The following is a 26,180-nucleotide window of genomic DNA, read 5'->3' on the forward strand; positions in this document are numbered from 1 at the left end:
TTCATCCACCAGCAAGGTGGAGCAGAAGGGGGTGCTGCAGGAGGGGGCTGAAGGTGTTGCCAGATTGCCAGGACAATGGCTTAGCTGCGGCAGGGATTGGAGAAGTTATGTGGAGGGGAAAGAGGGGAAGCGGCCTTAAGGGTTTTACCTCCCCGTGCAGCCCCATAGGGAGAAGCCCCGCGCCAGCAGCATATGGATTTCCACAGTCTGCCCAGCACCATATGGGTTAGCCACGTCTGGCCGAACCTGCACCACAGCTTAGCCATGGGGAACCGCCAGTGATCCCCCACCAAAAAAAAAAAAAAAAAAAAAAAACCAACCAAAAAAAAAAAAAAGCACCATTTGAAAGCTGCCACCACTAAAAGGGAGGGTGTGGTGCTGATGTGTGTGTGTGTGTGTGTGTGTGTGGGTGGTAGTCCCAGACCTTAGCGTGTAACCCAATAGAACAGACTGTGATAGAGTTTGAAATAATACAATATTGTCTCGTCACTTAAAAAGAGCTGAGGGATACGGGGAAACATCCTTGAACTGTGATGTCACATACTACTGATGAGTGTTGGAACACAATTACAGGCAGACACATTTTTAAACTACAATTGTACTGATGTAGCCTTTACATAAATATTGGTTTAGTTTTGTAAACTATGCTATAATCTTTAATCAACAAGACATAGAATATATGGCCCCGCAGTACAGTTTAGCTGTGGGGAAACGCTAGTGATCCCCACATCACTCACAAAGATATAAAAAAAATCTGGAGCTGTTTCTGTGAGGGAGGGTGTGGCGCTGGTATGTGTATCAGTGCATGTCTGGGTGTTTTTATTTGTGCACGAAGAGTACAGAGCTGATGATTGTCTGTTGTACAGCTCAGTAGGAGGTGGAGGGGTGGGGGGGTGATGCTGGGGGGAATGTGAAATAGCATATAGTAGAAAAAACTGAAGGCTCTGGCAGGACAGGAAAGAAGAGGGGAGGAGAATAGAGAGGAAAGGAGAGGAGCTGGCAGAGTCCTCACAGACTGTGCTGTGTCTCACCATGGCCTGTGACTGCACGACTGCTTTAAAATAAATAAATAAATAAATGTCTCTCACTCACACATGCACACACACGCACGCTTAGCGCTGCCGTATGTGCCCGCTACTATTATTAACTGCCATAGGCGCACTCCAATATGCTCTGCTGTGCCTCGCTTTCCGAGCCGTGCATATGGCGTCGGCCTCAGCGTAAATAAACTCGTCTGCTCGCCGCGTTCCAGAGCTGTCATGGCTGCCCCCTGTGTTGGCCCGGCTAATAGGGATGGGCAGTGCTTCTCATGATTTCCCTGTTAATCGGACACTGCCGTGACAAGGCTATTGTCAACACTGCTATACTGAAGTCTTTGGGAGCATATGGGAAAGGTGTGATTTTGAAGAAGTGTAGGTGATTCTAAGAAAGCTTATTGAGGTAAAGAGCGCACATCTGAAATCTGATCCTAAACAGACGATAAAATGAACAAAATGCAGATATTAGCACAGTGTCAGCTTAAAATGCAATCAGCATGAAATACGGTCAAATTAAACGGGTAATATCTGTCCTCCCTCTATCCACATCACAAAGCACGGTGTTTGCCAACTCTGAGCTATCACAACAGATTTGGACATGCTCAGCTATCCAGCTATGGTTAAATGGCAGTTGCATGTGTGTGATTGAGGATATGGAAGAAAATTAGCTCTTAAATAAATAAAGAATTAAATAAATAAAAACCTCATTACATAGGCACTGGTGAAGCTTTAATTATTATTTAATTATACATTATATTAACAAAAAACAAAGGGAAGCTAGTTAAATGCTGCTTAAAGAATCGTTTAAATGTACAACAGTTTTGGAGGTGAGCAGAAAAGAGCAGACAAACTAAATGTGCAAACGCACAGCCTCGCACCGCTTCCCACCAATTCCTTTCTGGGCATGTGTTTAAAAATCCATACGCAGCCACAAAAAAATTAATAAATAATAAAAAAAGAGCGCCATTGGGCTCGCAGCAGCCTCTCAGCAAGAGCGCGTGAAATGCTCCCACGACTCTCCTCACGGCATTAGCCCAGTCTAAAACACTGCAGTACGCATGTGCCAACACACCTTTCTTCCCCTCCCTCACTATTTTATTACCATTCATCCAGGTGATCAGGGGACTACACCAAAGGGTGTCAGGGGAGGGGGGGGGGTTGTGTACGACATTTGTGTGTTGCTACTGTTGTTGTTGTTGGCTGTATATCCCCCCTGCTCCCCCAACACATATATATACACACACACACACACACTCTCTTTCCCTTCACTTCTACCTCACCAACCATTTTCCCAAGACAAAAGAATATAAAGCAGCTAATACATTTACAACTCACTAGAGGCAGCAGCGGGGTGAACTCTGCGGGCTGCATTATTTATTTACTGTTGAGACAGGGATATCACTCAATGAGACAGCAAAGTCTCCATTCCACCCAGGTCCCACTGCGGAGGCCCTGCAATCACAGCCTCTCTCTCACTCATTTCTTTCTCTCTCTCTCGCTCCTCCCTACCTTCATTTATTACCTCCACACACATCGACCAAAACTACGCCCCCACCACCACCACAATCTCCTCCATCACCACCACCACCTTCCTTCACTCCCCCAGAGGGATGGCAGCTTCTCCAGGGTTGGACAAGGGGGCTGCATAAGCAAGAGAAATGGAGGGAATGAGGAAAAGAAGGGAAGGGGAAAAAAGAGGGGGAAAAGAAGGAAGAATCTGGGGACTGGAGCAGTGGGCTTGCTCACAGTGTAGCCGGGTGTCAGGAGCATTTCTGAACTGGGGATATTTAAATGAGAACAGCGAGACAGAACGGTGAGGGGGGGGGGAGTGAGAGAGAGAGAGAGAGAGAGAGAGAGAGAGAGAGGAGGGTGAGGGAGAGAGAGAGAGAGAGAGAGAGAGAGAGAGGGTGAGAGAGAGAGAGAGAGGGTGAGAGAGAGAGAGAGACAGAGACACAGAGAGAGAGAGAGATTTCTTGGCCCTGGGATGCTAGCAGGGAAAACTTGGCAGCGTATGCTAACGCTACTAGGTTTATATATATATTAAAAAAAAAAAAAAAAAAAAAAAAGTGAAATGCAATAGCAGCATACACACACACACACACACACTGTGTCAATACTTGCTGGGAGGTGGGGGGTGAAGGGGATAGAGGAATAAGATAGAGAGAAAGAGAGAGAGAGAGAGAGAGAGAGAGAGAAACAAAAATAAGACAATAAGTGAAAAGAGAGAAAGAAAGAATAATGGAATGAGAGTCTCCAGTGTAAAAAAGTGAGACACTGAAAGAATGAGCGATTTAAAGAGAAACGAGCAACAGGGAGCAGCGGAAAGAAAGAAAATGCATTTGTATAAAGAGAGAGGAAGAAAATGAAGAGGAAAAGAAAGCGAGAAAGAAAGACAGACAAGTGTGTGTATATTTGTGTGTGTGTAAAAAGGAGAGAAAGACTAAGAAGAAAAAGGAAAAAGGAAAGTGAGAATTAAAATGACAACAGTGAGAAAGAAAAAGGGAAGAGAGAGAGAGAGAGAGAGAGAGAGAGAGAGAGAGAGAGAGAGAGAGAAAGAAAGACATCCCCTTCTCTTCCTCCTCAAGCTGGTGGGATTTCTCCCTGGGGGGGTTTGAGTCTTTAAGCCTTGACGCTGTTTAAAAATTCTGCCAGCCAGCAGGTCTACACACCACTGAGGGGCTGTGTGTGTGTGTGTGTGTGTGTGTGTGTGTGTGTGTCAGTGAGTGAGGAAGAGAGAGAGACACCCACACTGGCAGAGTCACCATGCTGATGGTACAGAAGGGCTGGTGACAGGTTTAACCCTGAGTTTCACCCACTGATCAATTCTGCAGCCCGCGGCCTCTCGCTCGCCCTTCCCCAATTAGGTCTCTCTCTCTCTCTCCCTCCCTCTCCCTCCCGGTCACACAGGGTCCGGCAGTAATGCAAGCAGTTACAGAGGCCCAGGTCTACCAGGACACACAGAATCTTTCATCCCCACATATTCGGAATAACATTTAAAATCATCTGCCATCAAAGGAGAAAACCAAAGCTATAATCACAAGAGCTGTCAAAATGTCAGTTGTCAGAAGTAAATACATTAAGGCCATTATGTTAAATATTGTTAACTCGACTTCCAAGTCAGACTCCATCCTCTAACCATCCTTAACTCCACTGCTCTTATGACACCAACTGCTTCAAATGACTCTGTAGCCCTCTCGTTCACACGCAGCTTTCACATGGCAGGAAAATAGAGGCTCTGTGATAAAAGCCCAGCGTCCAATGGTACGGCCAAACACACGTGAACATTGGCCGCAAGGCGGGAGGGGGCGCCAGTCCTTCACAGGGCCACACACACACACACACACCTACGGGCACTTTTGAGTCTCCAATCCACCTACCCACGTGTGTTTTTGGACTGTGGGAGTAAACCGGAGCACCCGGAGGAAACCCACGCGGACACGGGGAGAACACACCAACTCCACACAGACAGTCACCCAGAGCGGGAATCGAACCCACAACCTCCAGGTCCCTGGAGCTGTGTGACTGCGACACTACATGCTGCGCCACCGTGCTGCCCCATTAGTGATTAGTGATGTCCAATTCTTTTCAAAAGGTACTGAATGAATCATTCCAGAAAACTTTATATGGAATGAGGATGAGTGTTGGCCAAAGTTTACATGATTGTTAGCAGTCCCATTTTCTCCACCTTTAAAAACGGCAATTTCTTTTGTTTTTGTTTCACGTAAAAAAAAAAAACGTATAATGTTTGGGCACTGGTACAGAAAAGCAGGAAATGTGCTTAGATATAATTCCAGTTTCATTTCCATGTCAAAGCATTTTCTGGTACCTCACATTGAAGTTATGACATTGTGGTTTAAAAAAAAACAAAAAAAAACAGAATGCACCTTCCGTTTGCTAGCACTGCTAAACTTCATCAGATAACGTACTGCTGCAGAACAGTGAAACGTTTTGGGAACAGAAGGGAACAGATGACGTGTCACTAAACCAGTCACTTCTTTTTTTCTGTAACAACTTCTTCCTCATTTAGAATGCAAATGACAAGAATTCAGCAATGGTAGATGTAGCATTTGGCAGCTCCAAAAGTACTCTTATAACAGTTAAGGCGAGAATAAAAAAGTGGCAACTCCGTCTTAAATCAGCACACAAGGTTAACGTCTACTTAGAGCGTCTGATATCCACATACAGCTCTAAGCGCATTCAGCATCACACCTCCATTCTGTTTCAGCGCCATGGTCTGATGCAATGGCAGATCAATGGGGGGAAAATAATCTTTGTGCGCTCTGGACCTTCCAATCCTCCAACCGAGATTTCTTTCATTACATTTTAATCGTATGCTGCTGGCTTGCCGTTTTGACCCTGCACTACGCGCCTTTAATAAGTGCCGACTTCGCCCCTGGACCAAAGCAACGTGCTAAAGGGGAAGTGTGAGGCTCGATGCAGTTTCAAATTGACGCTGGGCGTTACATTTTCACTTGAAAAGACCCAAGTAGAGCGGGGAGGTGCTTGATTTCTGCTTTTTCCACCTCTCCCACTGACACCCCCCCACAACACCACCTTCCTTGGTTTTCACGGCTTCTCCAGCCGACCCTTAGGTGGAAAGAAGCTAATATTCGGTGCTAGTGCACAGTCATTTCATTTGCTCGCAAATATGGGCAGTGTGCATTAGACTGCTTAAGGAAATGTAGTAGGTGGTTTAATGATCCTCGGATGCTCAGACAAGAGTTCAGATACAAGACACAGGGTACGATTGCCAGAGAAATGCCAAAATAGCCATTTAAAATATGTCTTCAGCACATCTTATGGAATTATAAAGAAAATTAAAAACGTCTTCAAGTAAAAACAACAACACAGTGAGCACCAGAAACTACAGCTGTGAATGTGCATTTAAAAAGGACTTCCACAATTTTCTTGCGATGTAAACTAAATCATTCCGAATTCAATATGAAACTGTATGTTGGCGAGAAAGTTACCAACTCTGACTATGCAAAATCACCTACAAATTGTCATAGTCCAATGTAAACCAGGTATCCCCAAAATAGCAACTTTACAGGAGAAGGGGAAAAAAACCCTCAACGTTCAATGGAAGTCAATGAAGAAATTTTATTCCAAATAAATTTTGGAGCAGTTCTATTGGTGCATTCTTTATGAAATGTTTCCCAAATGTGAAGAACAGTTGCTGTGAAACTATACATTGACAAAAGTGGAGATAGATGTTTTGTTGAAGGAAGAGTTGATAAAATGAACAGTGTGTAGTAACAATGATGTCATTTTAATGTTTTGGCTGATCTGTAGACTGCTTTAATTGGAGAAGTACAGGCAGAGTGTTTTAAGCCAAAAACAAAGGCCCCAGAGAAAACGTATTGCTGGAAACACAAAACAATAAAACAATGTCTCAGGCATCAGGCAGTGTATTCACATGTATAATGCACTAATAGCACTGGTTCCTATCACAATCACAGCTAATGTTCTGAATGTGCATTCATATCTTATCAAACTCATTACACTACATTTAGGAAAAATGGCTGCAATACACCTTTAAGTAAATATACTGAATTACCATTTAACTCATTAGCTACAGAAAGACTCAATGATATAAAACTACATTCAAATCAACAGACTTCAAAACTGCATCGAACTATTCCGGCAGCAAAGCTCAGCTTGATTTCAAACATGAGCGCAGAAGGAGATATTATCCTCCAAAACTCTCCACGCTGCATAAATTAGCAAGCGACAGGCGAATGGTTTTGTTCTTATGATACAACTGATATTCTTCTGGGCCAAGTGGAGATTCAGCCACATATGCCCCAAAAGTGTGGAGCCAGAAACATCATTAATTGAGTGCCAAGTGGCCTGGGGGATTTTCTGCATTTAAGCTGTCATCTCCCATCGGAGCTCTCGCTCTCTCTCTTTCTCTCTCCTTCTCCATCCACACACTTGTAGCAGCAGAGTCACCTCTTCACTCTCAGGCTTCTTTCTTTCTTTTCCTCTCCTCTTGTGAGTTTTATCATCCACAGTTTAATCTACTTTGGCAAACTGAAGCTACACTGCAAAAACACATAATCCCACTAATGTTTTTTTTTTTTTAAATGCATGGAGATCCACAAAAATCACGATTCGTTAGTAGAGATACGAACAGTTAGTGGAGATAATAGGATTATTTGGTTTTAATTTGTTCAGGAACTATTCTAGAACAGAGGATGTAAGATAAGATGTTCTTTAATATGATTTTCACTATGAGACGTGAAAAGAGAGAAGAGAATCTCGTATTTAAAGGAAAATTTCAGCCAAAAATCACTAAATCTAAACATTTTCCATTTATATATAAATAAGTATGTGATGTCGTTTTTTTTTTCACAAACATACCGTTCCACATAAAAAAAAGCAGAGCTTATGAATGTAAACAAATCAGAGAGAGCAGCAGTTCCCCAAAATCATAGATGTTGCTTTTAAGGCAAAGATAAACCCCTATATACTAAAGAACTTTGTATTACATTGTAATTTTCTGTTAAATATAAATATTCAGATTTTCACCTTACCCTGAAAAATGAATAATGAATAACTCAAGGGTGGTTTCTAACATCTCTGTAGATAACACAATGTCCAACCAGGTCAGAAATAAATGAGTGTTTTTAAAGTCACTAAAGATGTGGTTCCTTTCGGGTCCTTTTGTGTGATAACTTACAATTTGCATGATGCTAATATTCTATGAAGGTTGTGGGTTCGATTCCCGCTCCGGGTGACGGTCTGTGAGGAGTGTGGTGTGTTCTCCCTGTGTCCGCATGGGTTTCCTCCGGGTGCTCCGGTTTCCTCCCACAGTCCAAAAACACATGTTGGTAGGTGATTTGCCGACTCAAAAGTGTCCGTAGGTGTGAGTGTGTGAGTGAATGTGTGTGTGTGTCTGTGTTGCCCTGTGAAGGACTGGCGGCCCCTCCAGGGTGTATTCTCGCCTTGCGCCCAATGATTCCAGGTAGGCTCTGGACCCACCGTGACCCTGAACTGGATAAGCGCTTACAGATAACGAATGAATGAATAATTTTCTATGAAACCTAGCTGCTGTGCTTATGTATTACTTGTTAGCTACATTAGACTTGTAAAGCTAGAATTAAACTTTGTTTAAAAGGCACCAGAGTCGCTGTGCATTTCACTCTGATTACAGACACGAGAACAAATAGAAATGCCATTAAATATATTTTCACCCACAAAGCTAGTACGGAGGTCAGGGTAATCAGGAGGCATAAGTAACAGTGGGGCCTGAATGAGGGGGTCCAGCCAAGGCCAGTACAAAGGCCAGTTCACCAGGGCTGGTGTGCGCATGACCCGCAGCCCGGGCAGGCCCCAGAGGATTCAGGGTCTAGAGAATGAGATTGGGGGGGGCAGCATAGACCTGAGGAGGAAAGACACAAAGAGAATACAGGGCCACGTGCAGAAGTGCTGTCAGTATGTGCACTGAAGGAGAAAAAGGAATCCCTGCCACTCCTCCCTTCCTTCTAACTTCTGCCATGTTGTCCTTACATCATGGCTTATCTCTCACACGCCCTCCACGCTAAAGTATTAAAGAGCTAGCGATCACCACAGCGACTGCCCCCGTGCTCTAGCATGACGCTCCACTGGTTGGCTGTCCCCTGGGGTACCCATCAACATCCTATAAGGGAGTGCATGGAGGAAGAGGCCACCAATCATGAAGTGTCAGACAGGGGGCATGAGATTGAACACTATGTCAAAAACAGACAAATATTTGCTATCTAGGGCTCTGGGGACCAGGCCTTAGGAGCTGGAGCATCGCAAAGCACACTCCCTCTCAGCTTTGCCAAGACTGAGGACTACGATGAAGCTGAGCTGGTGGGCTTCTTGATCGTATTTCCACACACGCCCTCTTCAGATCCTTTTCCATTTAGCCTTTCAATTATTTGACTTCAATGAAAAGGAAATTAAATAAAAGTAGTATTATGTGTGGTGGTAAATACAGTACAGGAATAAAGCATAACAGGGCAATTCTGACTAATCAAAACTGTTTTCATTTCACAGAAATCTTCAGGATGACCCCGAGGATACACCACTGATGTATAATACAGCAACTTGGTTACAGAGTTGGTTCAGTATGTGTGCTGCTGAAGTTTACAAGGAAGATGTAGCTGCAATTTCCTGAGTACACATATCATTCAGGAACGCACTGATACATATCACACATAGCAAAGCGTTTCCTAGAAATGGTCACCAGTCTTGATGATTTAACTTAGCTTTTCATTTTAATATTTGAAAAGGAGAAATGATTCTACTGACATCAAATAAAATCAGCTGACTGATTCAGTGACTTTAATTAAGGAATTTGATTGTAAAATATTGTATATTATTTGTAGATTTTTAAATTGTGTTGGTTTTATAAGCCCAGCTTCATTTTTTTTTTTTACTTTACACAGTTCTATATCAAAAGCTTATAAACATTCACCCCTCCTTCTGGAGAAGAGAATGTAATGTACCTTTAGAGAACACAAATGGACTCTAAAACCACTACTGTACCTTTAAAGGGACATTTACACTGTGTGTGTATTGCGTTTAAAGGCACTAATGTACCTGTACCGCACTTTTTATTTCTGAGAGTGTACTAAACCTAGACAGAAGCTGCCTGACCACATGTTGGCCTATTTTTTTGTATTATTATTATCTAACCTACATTATGTTGTTCAACACGTCTAAAATGTTTCAAGAGATACCAGTCAACCTTCTGGAGAGAAGAGGGAGATAGCAGTTGTGTAAAGATTGTGAAATACACAAAAAATACCTAAGTAAATAAGTACTTTTAGATAACATTTAAAAATCGACTCTAACCAGCCATCTCTTCATAATTCTTTTTTTTTTTTTTTTTTTCAGAAGTTTGGGTGGACATCTGAGTTCGGATTTCCATCTGTCTCCTTCATTTGCAAAAAACGGCTTCGCTGCAATTCAAATGTCCACCGCTCTGGCCCCTCCACATGGCAGCTGTAGATGACCAGGACTACGGCAAGTCTCAGGGGCCAGGGTTCTTGCACTTCATATTTCACCGCCCCTCTGTGCCAGCCTCCAGTCTGTTCTCTGCTTATTTAGAGCCCCTATTCTAGCAGAGCAGGCAAGAGAAGAGAGGAAGAGGGGAAGGGAAAAAAAAATCCATATTTCCATAATCCACACGGCTGTCTGTCTCCTCCCTCACTCCAGTTTCCTCTCCTACTCTCTCAATCTCTCTCTCCCTCTCTCTCATACACACACACTAACTCACTCACTCTCTCTTGCTCCCCTGGGGTAGACTAACCCCTCCACCCCTATCTACGGCCTACAACTGTCATTACGCTCCGCAACAATAACAGGATAAACAAAAGGGGGCCTGGAGAGATTGGGTCTGCTGCTGCCATATGCTGGCTAACTTGAGGAAAAAAGGGATTTCTCCAGCTACAGAGAGAGCAGCTCCACAAAGAGGAAAAGGAGCCTAATCCTGGTAATGAGGCGACTGAATGAAAGTCTTTATGTGGACGTGGAAAAGGCCGACCCATCTGTACGCACCGAGCAAACGCGCCGTACTACCGCAGAAACGATCCCGTTAATCAAAAAAAAAAAGAACACAAAGAGGCAAAAAAAGGAAGAATCTAGTGCAAAGAAATAGGCAAGGCTACTTTAAAACTGTTGATGCTTTCTGAAGGCATGAGCCAGATTCACCAACCACAATGTGTGAGCTTTTCACTTCTTCTGTTTTTCTCCTTCTTGCGCTTACTGTTGTTGTGGGGCAGGCAGTGCCTGCAGCATCACTGCAAATTCTCCAACTTCAAAGTACAGGAGAAAGGCAAAGCCATTTAGACTGTGCACAACCAAGTAGTTTACGCTTATTTGTTTCTCATCCTTGTCTCTTTGTTATTTAACAGTCTGCTCCGTTTAGTCCTCGAAGAACTGCTAAGAGGCCTTTCAAGACCACGAGCAAACAGCGGCGGTGTCAACCTGCAATATGTTGCTGTGAAAGCCAGAAACACTTCATTCTCTGCAGCCACAGCCATGCACAGTCAGGTCAACAACAAACAAGTAGCCTACGCTTTGAGGCCAAGTCTGACTCATTCCAATATCGCTCCAAGTACGGTTACGTTCGAGCCTGAATGGTCATTAAACAATGAGACTATCCTATGTGGCTTTTTTATAAACTTGCGGAATGAGTCTTGACTGAGAAATCATTTAAATCAAGTGAATGGCCTTTCACAATTGTTATTGACCCAAGATGGATTCAATTAAATACCTTTCAGTGTGGATCCTCCAAGGTAATCGTTTGGTAAATAGACTCTTTCGCAGTGCAGAGGTGGGGCCTAGTCCTGGGATTTGTGTTTGAATCCCAGGTGTGTCGTGTGATGTACAAAAATAGAAAGCTTCAATGGAGTTCTCCCAGGAATAACATGAAAAATCAGCTCGCCGTCTACTTGGTCAAAATGCACTGGCGATATAAGGATATGGAGTTTTAAAAAGATGCAGAAGTAAATCTGTGTGCCTTGGAAATACAGTGTATTACCTGAAAAATGAGTAATGATACATATTATGGTTTTGTTTGCATGATAGTTCTGCTTTTTTTTAAATGCTTCTACGCTGTGAGAATGAAGAAATAAAATGTGGCCAGACAAGGTGTTTGTGTTTGTGTGTGTGGTGTATTCCTCTCCACTCTGAGATAAGTCCCTGAGCTGGGAATAATGATTATACCCTGTAAACACACTCTGCGGGTCCCTTATGGTGAGGAATCGGTATTTGGTCTATACACAGTTCTATAAAACGCAGGTCATCATCTGTGTGTAATTCTTCCCATCGTGTGGTGACCGTACAATGCAGAGGCCTGTATACTTTTACCTCTTAAGACAGATATTATCAGCTCACATCTATTATACTTATTACAATAAGACGAGAAGAAATAACGCCCAGTGCTTTTACAAACAAAGTGTTCTTTCAAATGGGATTCGAGAGTGATGTAAAGTGACATGAGCAAATTACTGAAAAATAAAAGATTTAAGGTCTTTGCTAAGGAACTGTTGCATTAGCAAGTGGCTGAGTATGAAGCCCAGCTATGCTGAAGGTTGCATGTGAAGGAGTAAGTGAAGCTCCATCTATGCTCATTCCTGTCACGGCCACATGATAATTACCCATACGTCAGTTGAAGACCTGCTCACTGCTTTTTATTATCAGCAGTAGCTCACTGTGAGGTAGGCAAGGGGGGGCACAGATGTGTGTGTGTCTCATAGAGAGAGAGAGGGAGAGAGAGAGAGAGAAGCAAGGCATAAGAAAAAGGAGGGGTCGGAGATGAGGTGAGGAGGTTCATTTGAACAGAAATGAGCGAAGGAAAAGAAGGAGGAAGGGGGAGAAGGGAGGAGAGTGGAGAGAAAAAAAAAAAAAGTTCCTCTGTTTCCAACCTGGTCTCCGAAGTCCTGGGGGAACTTCCACAGCACTGTCGGATCTGTAAGCAATTGACAGACAGCATTAATCAGTGGCTGCACAACGCCACGCACCATTCAGAAGACATACATATTAATGAAGGGGGTGGGGGCAAGGGTGGCTTCTCCTATGTGCCGGCACACTGCAGCACAGAGCAAAAGTATGAGGAATTCTGCATATGCTAATAGCAGCCATGCGGAGGCCCACAGACATACAAATTGTACATACTATGAAAATTTCATATTGGAATCTTGAAGAATGTGCAGTGTATTACTGATAAGAGCTACAGTAGCTTTACTGAAATAGGTATACATTTTTAAATATGACTCTCTCATAAATCCATTAATTCACAACATGTGAAAAGGCTGACCACACCTTCATGAGGTATTTACCAATCGATAAGCAGCAAAACTCACTTAGCATTGCATTAACATACATACATACAGGCTAAGATTTATTTTTCCCTCTTCTCCAGTACAGTTACGATGGCAGAGATGGAGAGGAGAGGTTTGATTATGACAGCAATGATAAATTACTTTGGGGTTTTTACCTAAAGCACAACCATGAAGGTCAGTCCTACGTATTCAAAACAAACCTTCCACCCTGAATGGAGGATGCTGTGCTTAAATATCATCTAGAGACAATATTTCTCTTGAACAATACGCTCTATTGGAGCAGAAGGTTATAAACAAATTCAATAGCTTCTTCATAATTCATCATCATTTCCGTCCATGTCAAACCTCACCCAGCCAATCAATGCCATTATTAATGAGGTCATTAAAACCCTTAGGATCAAATGGAATGGTAAGCACATCCCTACTCATTACACTGAGAATGGTTATAACAGTCCATAACGGTTATACATTTAAAGTCTACGGATATTAAAACATACATCAAATCAAAACTATTATTACTGAGGTCCTTTTGAGGGTTCTTGTTATGAAGCAATTTCTTCTAAGATTACATCACAATAAACACTGGATCTGTTGTTCCACAAACAGTTTAAAAAGGGACCAAAAGCGAAAAGTCAGTTTTTCCATTCATCAAATCAGCTGCCATGGAAATGTTGTATACAGTGCACTTCAGCATGTAATCAAACACACATCGAGCAACTGTGTTTTTCAAATGGCAACCTGCAGTGTGGGGAAAGAGTTAGAAAACACTAGATTTAAAAGCAATTTTTATCCTTGTTATGGTCTAGATAATGCCATCATTCCTTAAACTGCCTTTAAGACCCAGGCACTAAAACAAATGTTGTCAGTAAAGATGAAGTGTTGTATTTCACCATCCAATTAATATCTGGTAGAATTAGTTTTTTTATTTGCCACTTTTTCCATTTGGCCACACTTCGTTTAAGAATGTAACTGCTGCACCCAACAGCCTGGGCTTCAAAAGAAGCCTGAAAGAATAATAAAAATAAAGGTGCATTTTTGGCACAAAAAAAATACCCTTAATTACTTTCTCAGAGCAATCCTTCCAGCCCACTTGTACAGTCTATTCACAAAAAAACATGACTACAAATGCACTAAGGAGGACCACTCTCCAAGATTACACATCTCTCTTCACAACTAACAAATCCCCTTCCTACTTTCTTCTTCTTGTTTTTTTTTTTTGTCTTATTCAGACAGCCCATTATCAATGTGACTTTTTCTCAATGTCAAACAAACATGACTCCAATAGCGCATATTGTGGGGGAGGGCAGTTGGCAGACAAAGGTGTGTTACATAATCCCATTGCAAGATTTCACGGACCTTGTCTTATGAGATTTTTTTCTTTTCCCCAAAACTGAATTTCCTTCTCCCCTGGGACTGCGAGTCCAACTCCTTCATCTGATCTGGCAGAGGTGGGTCAATTTTATGCTGATTTTATGGGTGACAGGATGAACACCAGTGCCAAGGAGAGAAAAAAGAAAAAAAAAAACCATAAATGGGAGCTGAGAGAAAGAAGAGAGGGATAGAGAACAAAAGTGGGTAGAGTGCTAAAAAAGAAAACATACTAAAAAAATAAACTGGAAAAAAAACCAGGACAGTTAGTGTATACTGGAAAATAAGTGATGAGAGAGATAAGTTGTTTTTTCTTTTTTTTATTGTTTTGTGGGGTGGGGGGCGGTTTGGGCTTCCCCCAAACAAAGGCACCTTCTGCAGAACATATCCAGGAGGGTCCCATATTGTAAAGTATTCAAACATACCTCAAGACATGCTTATTCATATGAACTTGCAAATCTCAATCCTTGAGGGAATTCAGTTTCTTTTTTTCTCGCCATAGGGGATTCAGATAAAAAGCCCAGAATTCAGATGAGCTCCTTTCATAAAGGCCCTCTCCACACTGTCCCACCTTGAATGAAATGTGTCTGTTAGTCCGGGTTAAAAGTGCCTTATTTGCTCAAACACTGGAAGAGTTTTAATATTCAAAGTAATCTTTTAACTGCATAAGATATCAGAGACATGTTGGTAGACTATAGTTAAAAAAAAAAAAGTTTATTTATTGTTCTGTTACAGATATCTCAGGAAAAATGTGGGGCTAAACGATAGTGGGAAAAAGTATTTTTTACACTAAAATACTGAAAAGACAAACAAAAAAACAAGATAAATTCTTTTTAAAATATTGAATGTCAATGTACTTCAGAATTCTCTTTCATAATTTTTTTTCTTTTAATATTTATTAGAGGTGCACTATATGCACGGTAGTGTGCCAATTCATAGTTTGTATTTAACAAAATGGCCACAAGTTTATTCACATTTATAGGAAAACAACAGCCTGATAGTTGGCCGGAATGCTCCAGAAAAAAACGTGATTATCAATAAGGCATAGGCCAATATAAATATTAATGAATATCACATGATATTGTGATAGTGTGACACTCTACTGAACTCTTGCTTCAGTACTTTCATTTAAAACCTGAAATGCCCCATCCATGGCTACCTTGAAGTCTCTGAACGTGAACGTGCCATGGTTAGGACAACTGATCTGTTAATCAGTGGAAAATAGCAGGCCAAAACCACTGCTCCCTCTGATTTAGTCACCAACTGTCCTCCAGTTTTTTTGGTTTTTTTTAGGGTGGGTGTTGGTGGGGAGGTGTTACACTAGGGAATGTGGTGAGATGAAGGCCCCTGTCTGAGGGTGAAAAGCTGTCAAAGAGACCCCGGCTCCTTGCCTCTGCGGGCTCCCGCTGCCATATTGTGAGCGTTCTTGCGGGGGCGAGGCGTACGGGCAGACAGACACAAAGGGGATTAATGGGTTAAGGCTGAAAGTTGAAGGTTAGGAGGGTAAACCTAACCCCTACTGCTGAGCCAGAGAGAAATGTCACCATGACAGACCTGAGGCTGCTTAATCCCCACTCCCCCGCCCCACCCCAACACACACAGACCCACCCCTCTCGCTCCCTCCCTAACGGCCGTCCCTCTACCCCCCTTGGGCCTGATGCTGAGAGCGCTCCTGTTCCCAGCAGGTCTGTGAACCGCCCCCGAGCCAACACACACCAATGTGAACACACATGCACACAACCTGGACACAAACACCAATATTACACGAACAGCTCATTTAGCTCACAAACATAACACAAGTTAAACTTACATTATTAGATACAGGAACCTAGACACGAACAAGAATTACACCATGCAACATTTACTTTATTGGATGTTTTATTATGTGTGTGTGAACATAAATTAACTAAAAAATATGCCAAACACTGAATATACCTACATCGAAGTGTGAAAACCTAAGGCAATTAAAGTGCTGTTATTTTCCTTCACTGTCCTGCACTGGTCAGTGCTCATTTCTAGTGTGAAGACAGGATGGAACACTCAAGGATAAGATTAATATCACTAGAACACAACATCCTGCTGAAGACAGAACTTAGATGACCAACCGTTCTCTGTGTAACTCAGAGAATAATGTAATGTGTAATTAAAACACAGCTCCAAGTAAAAAAAAGATGAAAGTGAATCAAAAAGATAGTCAAAACGTAATTTAGTTAAATATCATACAAATCCCACACTACCACTATATAAGACTCCAAGAAAGTTGGCACCAAGCGAAACCTTTTTATATGTAAGATAACAAGGTAATCCCATGGGAAAGGTCTGTTGGAGACAGTAGATAACAATCCAGCAGCCTAGCCGTCAGTCCAGGGAAAAGTCATTTGACTGTGCCACAAACACCGACTAATGGGTGAGAATTGAATTGAAATCACCTCAGAGGAGTGAGCTATTTTCGATTGCTTCGCACCCAAAGTATAGCAGGGGCTGCAGCTGATGGTGGGGAGGAGCTCAGGGGGACCCTCCATTGATCCCCCCTGGGCTTCATGCCCAGCTAACCTTCGACAGGGCCGCCGCCGCGTGGCAACACGCTAGTGCCCTGAGCGCAGGCGGCACGGGTCAGTCGCAAATCAATGTTTTGACGTCCAGGGGATGCCTGCCTTTAAAAGTCGATATGCGGTGCTTTGATGGAGCCTGGGCCGGGGGGGGAGCAGGTTAATAGGTGAGTGGTGGAGAGAGCCCAGCGTGCTCTCACAGCTGACACCACTTTTTACCACCTCTGTCTGTCTGTCGGCACTTTGGATGGACCAAGGAGATATTGCAAGAATCTACAGACACAACAAACAACACGGGTCAGACTTGAGACCAGCCCAGCTGCCTGGCTGTCATCGTATGTTAATAGAACTGCCAGTAGTTTCGTACGTTCGATTCCGTTATGGGTCGGGTTGTGTTAAATAGAAAGTTCTGTAACAACAATAGTGATGTCAATATGTCAAGAAAATATGACATCAATTTTTTGACAGTTGAATATAGGATCATTTTATGAAACGTAAATGTATATATACATCCGCTTTACTTTGCTACACCATAGAAACCTATTTGGAGATTATATGTGCTCAGAAACGGACAGGAAATGGTTTAAAAAGAAAAGTGGAATTAATGAAGTTACTAAATGATTACAGCTTGTTTAAAAGGCCTACATTTAAACATGATATAAAGCATTTAAAGGGACTATATTTACAAACATATTCAGGAAATTCATTATTAGGAAACATAGTCAAATATAAGCTATTATTAGTATTGCACATATTAGAAAACTATACCACCATAAGTGTGTAGGCACATACTCAAGGTAGCACAGTAAAACGCATTATATCTTGAATAGAAGTTTCTAAAAGTGTACACATCATTCCCTGATTATTTAATCAGAGCAGAATCAGGAAATAATATCTCTCAAATTTCAGATCCTCACATTTGCACTCAGACTCAACACACCTAGGCAGAGAAAGCTAATGCTTTCTGGTTTGGTTTAGGGAAGTGAAAGGGGATACCCTAGGCCAGACTTCAGTAAGAGTCAAGGCTAGGGAACTCACAACAAGGTGCACTACATCGGTCATAAAGCAAAACAACAACACATTTTTACTCCATATAAATCAGCACATAAAAATGTAAGTTTCCAGAGCCGTATGTGGTGTCTTTAATTGACTGAGTAAATCTGCAGTGCCACAGAGTCATGCTGCATCCTTCTCTGTTAACTATGACTAAATCTTTATAGGCAGGTCTGTCCTTTCTGCTGCCATATTGGTACCTGATACAAGACTCTGCTCCTCTTTTTCTGAATGGAGAAAGGCATATACAGCAAAATCTAAAAAGACACTGTAATGTTCAAATCATATTTCAAATCACTGATAAAATTTGACAAACAGGGTTCGTTGCTTCTGTCACAAATAACTGATATCTCAGCATGCACTGTTTACTTCACATGCAGAAATCTCAACAGCGAAGGATGGTTCATCCTACTTAGGCCTTTACAAGAGATCGACATGGCTCAGTTTACTGAAAGATGGGACTTTCGTTGTAAACAGACAGTAGGTTTAGTGTTACAAGCTTTCCCAATTCATTCTTCAATCAGTGAGCAATCTCCTGTCTATTTTGTGATATGAGCCGTTTCACTGACACTAAATTTCAGCTAGTTTATGACATAATCTACAGTGCTTGGGTAATAAATAAATAAATAAATAAACAAGCAAACAAATAAATAAATCACCAAGAATATGCATGGGTGATGTGTTAGTGATGCTATAATCCGTAGAACAGCTGCCAAGCACCAATAAAGACATGGAAGTTTTGTAAAAAGTAAAATTGCTGGTTCCAATATTCATACACTTGTCTGGGAAAAAAGGAGACAGTTATAGTCAGCTTGGATTTCTCAAGCACTGTATAGATTTTTATTTTCCTTTGTTAACTCTTGTAGTGGGGGTAATGTTTCTTATACATAAATAAATAAATGATAGTATTTGAAAATCAACAGACATACATATAATCTAAATCTATCAGAGGATGCAGAACGTCCGTCTCGTCATTCCCCAGTGCTTGCTGTTCCTGCGCTCCTCATTCTCGGCCAGAGGTTAAACTGCTGAACTCTCAACCTTCTTGGCAAAGTCTTTTTCTTTTTCCACCTCTTATCTATGAAAGATTTATTTCACAGTATGTAGTAGTCCGGATTAGCCCACTCCATGCCCCAGAACAAAGCCATTGTCTGTGTGTCCTAACAGGTCTCTGGAAAGAGGCAGCCAGTTAGAGGAAGCTGCAGCTACTTAACACCCACAATAATGCCATTGTAAGTGGCACACTGGAAGGGTCTTGGGGTTTTCTTTTGGGCCTCGTCTAGACTTTGAGCGAGAGAGTCAAGGAACGGGGAGAAAATCCCATCAAGCAGTCGAGTGAGAGTTAACTAAGGTAACCTGCTGTGAACCTGATGAAGATGTCAACTGAACATATGGCTCAAAAAAAGAGAAAAAAAATCTATTGTCAGAACAAGGAGCTTTTTCTCCCCACTCTAGAATGAAGGGCTGTGTAGAGAGAGGAGGGGAGGATGGTGTTTGAGTGCCAAAAGCAGGGAATAACTGTGGTCATCAGTTTACTTCTGGATCAGTAGCTTTATTCCAGCTACGAGCAGCTCCGCCTCTTGAGCTCACAATTAAAGGGGTAAGCAGATTAGCGAGCATCTTTGAAGCTCGGGCAGAAAGAAAACACTCGCAGTTGTTCAAAAATGTTTTTCTCCATCTCTTTTTTTTTGGGCTCCCCTGATTGCATGCTGCAAATGGCATTACATTTCATGCTACTTTAGCAAGCAAGACCTTCAAGAAAGGATATACTACGCTGCAATGACATGCTTTTTAAAGTTATCACACTGATCACTTGCTGCCTGTGAACTTATTTAGTGAAAGGAGTAACCCGTGACGTTCACTGAAGGATAATCTGTGTGCTTAAGGGTTTTAAGACAATACAGTATATAACAAGACAAAATAACAGCAATATGCCCTGGGGAAATTAGTTCCTCTTGTTGTACAATTTCAAAAATACAGTAATCCAAAATTAAATTACAATAAAATACTGCTATTATCAATATTGAGTAGATTTCAGTGTTTAATTCCTCTGAATTTTTAACAGAACCATGGATTTAAGATTTTATTTGGCCTGCAGTATCAGTAAAAACTCATATTTTGGAGAGACTTAGTCTGAATCACGGAAATCCCAAAATGCTGCAGCCACACAATGACACAATCATCAGCACTCACAGAGTTCAATTCTCTCTTTGTCTATTCACAGTCATTTTGGTATCTTATCCCTACCAGAACTGCTTACAAACCACTGCCATTGGAACTGGTTTAGATATGACTTAAAGCTGTTATTTGATGGTAAATTTGCTGTACACAGAAAGAGGTTGTGGTGCTGGGTAACTCTGTTAACATATCAGCATTTGACTCATTTAATTGCATATTAAACCCTTTCTGGGTTTCTTTAATTGCATGAGTATTAATAGAAATTTACAGAATACAGAAAATATCAGATACTGCCATTGGCCTACAGTTCATATTCTATACTACCTTAGGCATTACTATATATTAGTAGTCATAGAGGTTATCCATATCAGAAAGTAAATTTATGCTCTACATAGCTCTCGCATTAAGGAATCAGGAAATACAGAAGACTTGTGGTCAGTCAGAGAGAACTGGTTGGGATTAACAAGAGGGTGGGGAAGCAACAGACAGAAAGAAATATGATCTGCAGACATTTTAGGTTTTTCTGCAGGTAAAAAAAAAAGACATTTTCCTCTTTTTGTGACCTGTTGTTTTCCAACTTCTCGAGGAACAAACAGACTGAGAGTGGAACTACGGCGGCTGTGTTCCCCTTACCTTTATTTCTTAAGCTAGTGACTATCAACTTTCATCTAGGAGAGCTTAACACTGATTACTGATCTCATTTCAAGGCATTCAATATATTTCCCTTTACATTATATAAGTCCACTGATATAAGGATATTATTATAGACTTAATGTACCACCCACTGTATCAATACAATACTAAATTAAACTGAAGCACAGCCTCTGAAGGAAAAAAAAATAGAAACAAGAATTTACTTCAGTGCTATATTAGTGGGTTAGATATTATTTATTTAATGTACAAAATGCTTGGTTACTCAATTCATCTTCAGGAATCATATGTTCACTGATAAAAATAGAATTATTTCAGATTCCAATCAGAATAATTCCTCATAATCTTGTAGTCTGTAGTTTATAAGAAGTATATTGTTTTGCAAAACTAATCATTTTCCAAAGTACTACCAAATATGGATTTCTCTGTATGCCCACTGCAGTGTGTATCTAATGTCTGCACCCTAACCTGAATATTACACATATGCTTAGACTTCTAAGTATACAGAGAGGTGGAAAAAAATAACACTAAGTGGGGAAAAAAATGCATATCTCAATTCATGAAGCTAGGTTGGGGTACACCCCAATTTCACAGCTTCATGATTGAGTGGAGCAGCATATGGATGTCGGCTATGTGACAGTCGCAGCATAGCACTGTATATTAGCGCAGTCTGTCACAATACATGTCCAAAGCCAGGAATGTTTATCAACTGTCTGCATGTGAGAGGATTTTCTCTTTTTTTCCCCCCTCCTCTTTCTTCCTTGCATTTCATTTACTCTAGCGGCTAGTACTGAGAGGCAACAAACGGCAAGCTACAGCTCGACAAAGACAATAACAACGTTCAAATGATCTTGCCTCGCAAATCACATCTTAACTCCTGAAACAAGAGTAATTTATATGCAAGGGATAGGCAAGGAGGAGGGGGGTGGGGTCTTCTGTTGTGGAGCTATAGCTAAGTACACTAATCATATCAGTCATCAGACTGCCTTATCGCAAGCTAGGCTACATCTCACAGACATTAAAATGTCTTTACCTCTTAAAGGGGGGCAGCCGCAACTCCCGTTAGGGTGTGTGAGCAGAAAAGCTGGAGAAGGGCTGCAGCAGGTAATCACAAGTTGCAAACCATATGCTCGCACCATCTGCCTCAAGAATAACACATACACACACATCTAAAAGCAGGCTACCTAAAGAAAAAAAAAAAAAAGTAGAAACCATTGAGGGAGATGACAAATAACAACTGGCCTCAGACATCCAGCTTGGAGCTACCAGTCACACACTCACTGCAGAATCAATTGTATAGGCCTAGCTCATGCCTAGAGAATTTGACCAACCAATTATAGTTAACACTGAGAGTGTGCTACTTACATGCACTTAATAATTTGATAACTGAAGATGATCCGATTTTGTGAGTAATCTGATCAACCCGTATACACGCACTTGTATGTGATCAGATAATGGGAAAACTTGAGTCTGGCAGTTTTTGTAAACATTGACCCTGCAAATATGAATCTAATTTTCTTATGATTACTGATATTACACAGTGCTGCTCTTCTCACAGCATTCTCTAAACTGCTGCTGAGCTGGATACAAGATTTTTTTTAAATAAATGTATGTTCTTGGAGAGAGCCGAGATGCTGTTTGTCATAAGGACACTACAGAATGAAGAGAGGGAAAAAACACTATGCTCTCTGGCTCTACGTTCTCTACGGTTAAGATACTGTGCAGGTCGAGACATAAAAAAGAACCTGATTTCTCGACCTTTCTCTTATCTCGGGTATCTGAGTATTTGGTGTTTTCCTGTGAAAAATAAAGCACTAATATTTTGTGCCTTTATACTGTATAAATCAGCAAAAAATATTGTTCACATTGCTTAATAAAGCCTATATTTCAAAGCTGTACATTTAAGAAACCAGACTATTGAGTATTGACAATGATACCTGGCAATTCCTAGTGCTCAATAAATTATACTAGAAAAGCACTACTGAACTAAACTATGTTAGTCCTATCAGTTACGTCATTTGATATGGGTGATCTTCCATTTTTCCACCTAAAAGCTTGACTAATTATTTGAAAGTTTGACTATTCATGAAATAAATGCATACGTTTGGGCAACACACATCTATTTTACTAATTAACCACACTTTAATAGTTCTAGCACTTGTCAGTTTAAAATGGTAAATGATTAGGATGGAGGCAAATGGCAAAAAAATACAAGCTTGAATATTTACAATGACAATACTTCTACTAATTCTGCCTGACAATCTCTGAACCACAGGAGGCCAATCAGGTGAGAGAGCACAGTGCCATGTGTGACAAAGGCTTCATGGATGAGTCACATGACAAATAGCACAGCTAAGCCCTCACAAAGAAATGTATTGGGGCTGACCTATATTCAGTGGTGAAAAATGGACTACAGCCCAAAACGGCCAACACTGCAACATGAAGCCCAGAAAAGTGTCACTCCTCATGCGAACATTTCAAGTAGGCATGTAAAGAATGGGGTCATATGCCGGCAAAGAGGGAACGATTATCTAACATTTGCCAATGGAGGTTTGGGGGAAAAAAAAATTGGTAAGGGGCCTTGTAACTGTTTATTTTGGATGTGTGCCCATGAGTGTAAGTGGGAGGGATTCTTTGATTGTTTGTTGCTGCTTGCCTGAGGAAGCTATTAGTTCCACTAAATGGCATTCCAACACAGAGATATGCCATGGCATACTTCACCAGAATTAAGCCATTATTGGAGAATCGGCCAACTACCGCATTCTCTGTTATCGTGGAACCACAAGCTGTGTTCTCTCTTTCTCTCAGTTCTTCATCTGAAATGTTTTTATTTAGAAAGAACCTTAAAACAAAAACAAGGAAATGACAGCAGTTATTATTATAGTAAACCAAAAGCAACCAGCAATCTGATACCTACTTCACATATCTGCCATCTAAAATGCAACATCCAGTACTTTTCACTGGCTGAATGAGTGCAAAGCCTCTATGAAAGTGACACGAAAAGAAATTGAGATTAGCAAAAATGTACCAACAGAAGAAAACTAATTATAAACTAGATAAGTGCATTAAACATCAGGAACTTGTAATAGACGTTCATTTAAAAATCATTGGTGACACCAATGATTTGATCAAATATATAGAGCCTTATATAAAATGTTTTTAGATACAGATTCATGCAAAAATACCCTCAAGGTTCGTGCTGTAACGTGAGATATTGGCACTGGTGTAGTGATCAACGGCCGCAGCACACCAGTACCAATTTCACATTATAGCACTCCTCCTTGTGTATTATTGCATAAATCTGCATCTAAACACATTTAATACGAGGCTCTATATATTTCTTCCAAACCATGGCTAGTTAAAGTGCCCCTAAAGTGGGATTTAAACTTCTACAAAGAGCCACACAAACACCCGTGCAGAGTAATGCAGGCGTAATACACAGAGATTCGCACAGAAGTCAGCCAGCATCCTTCAATGAAGTGTGAACATGTGAACTAGGGGCAGCATTCAAACCAAAATGAGCAATGGAAAAGAAATTTTCACGCTCTGAAGTACAGAATGAATAGAACATGATAGTGGAATAAATAAAGATATATTAAGTGTTTTACCCTTTAACTAAGGATCTGCTTCATTTTGTTTTTGATCATTTAGGTTAAGCATTGTTAGGGTCTCCCAATCATAAATATCAGCCAGCCAATCAGGATTTACTTAATGCCGCAAAACACGTAGCTGAAGTTCTGGAGGAGTGCATGTGAGCTTAACGTGACTGCGAGTCTTAGTGTGCTAAGTTTACCTTTGATTTCATCATTTACATGAAGCTACACGAAAGTATAAACCAGCCTTCCAGTATAAACACATTCCAGAACAGCATCTACAACATGCTACTTAAACGTTTCACAATTCTCTTAATGATCAATTATAATATCACACAGAAATACGCTCCAGTCAGTATAGAATGGGCTATAGGGTTATGGGTTTGATGGGCCACAGTATGCTGCCAGTCATTACTTCAATAAACAGATCTTTCCTGCTGCTATCCTTAGCCGTGGGCCAATAAACCAGCAGAGCTGTGACCACAAGAGCCATCCAAACTCAGCCCAGCAGTTCCTGTACAGCATCAGGAAGGTCAAACCACCTGAGAGGAGTCAGGCTCACTCCCTGCAGGGCCACACTGTTCCCGTCTCAAATGCTCATCCTCAGCAGCTCCGCCAGCACTGCTCAGTCTGTGAGCAAACTGTCGTCCAAACATGGACATGAAGCTGAACACTCAGTCATGTCTCCTCACGACAGCTCTGCCTGACTCACTGATAGATACATGGCACTGAATCAAATCTAAACAATGACAACATGCAAAACTAAAACAGCTTGGTCGGACATTAACATTGATTCTTGGACTATACTATGTACACTGCAACATACTACTGATAGTACATTTACAACAAGTAACAATAACAGGGTGGCGCAGCAGGGAGTGTCGCAGTCACACAACTCCAGGGACCTGGAGGTTGTGGGTTCAAGTCCTGCTCCGGGTGACTGTCTGTGAGGAGTTTGGTGTATTCTCCCTGTGTCTGTGTGGGTTTCCTCCGGGTGCTCCAGTTTCCTCCCACGGTACAAAAACACACGTTGGTAGGTGGATTGGTGACTCAAAAGTGTCCGTAGGTATGAATGTGTGCGTGTTGCCCTATGAAGAACTGGCGGACCCACCACGAACCTAAACTGGATAAGCAGTTACAGATAATGAATGAATGAATAATAACAACAACAACAACAACAACTAGGGGTTAGGGCACAATGGTCTTCAAATTACATTTATTGTTGATATTTGTTTAAAGAAACAAAATGTATAGAATCTCTACATAGAACAAAATCTAATATGAAATTTTTCTGCATAATATTGATTTTATTTTTTTATTTTCATTTTTATTTACTTGAAAATTAAACATTTTAAGTAGGTATTAGCAAGCTAGACTGAGCCTTGATATTTTCTAATACTGCCTCCTGGAATACAAAAAAAAATGGTAGATGATCATTTTTTGTCAGCATTATGTTTTCATATTTGTTTTATGCAGCAGCATCGCATAGACATCTTTATGTCTGACAAAAAGAAAATCACTCCATTACTGGCAACTTTTTTTTCCAACTGGCCAGAGAATATGTCCAGAAATATGCAGATGTTTAGTGAAGACAAGTGGAAACATTTCAAATGACTAAATAACTCCAAATTTAACAGATCAAATTGCACATGCAGAATTTCAAAGCCTTCTGCCAACAGAGAGCTGTTGCTGTGGTGATGCAAGGGTGAGAAAAAAAAGACGGAGTGAGGAAATGCTCAAATCCCTAGCAAGTAAATGCAATTTAACATTGATCACAGAGGGGAGTGTCCAACGATGTGAATTTCACACCATGACTAAACTGCACAATGTGGTGTTCTAGTGAAATAGAACTAGCAACCAACAAAAGCACTGACTGAAGTTTATGTCAATGTGCTAATATTTAGAGGATTTTAGTGAACCCAGGAATGCAGG

The 26,180-nt window shown here is 41.2% G+C and overlaps 1 protein-coding gene across 2 annotated transcripts in view; it reads right to left on the bottom strand.

The window, feature by feature from the left end:
• Nucleotides 1-26,180, bottom strand: part of dennd1b (DENN/MADD domain containing 1B) — a 97,191-nt gene that overhangs the window by 63,243 nt on the left and 7,768 nt on the right. For both annotated transcript variants that reach the window (XM_066647387.1, XM_066647386.1), the window contains exon 3: nt 12,440-12,483. In XM_066647387.1, coding sequence (XP_066503484.1) covers nt 12,440-12,483 — 44 coding nt within the window. The remainder of the gene's footprint in view (nt 1-12,439; nt 12,484-26,180) is intronic.

Source organism: Hoplias malabaricus, chromosome 16 (assembly GCF_029633855.1).
Source record: "Hoplias malabaricus isolate fHopMal1 chromosome 16, fHopMal1.hap1, whole genome shotgun sequence".
NCBI lineage: Eukaryota > Metazoa > Chordata > Actinopteri > Characiformes > Erythrinidae > Hoplias > Hoplias malabaricus.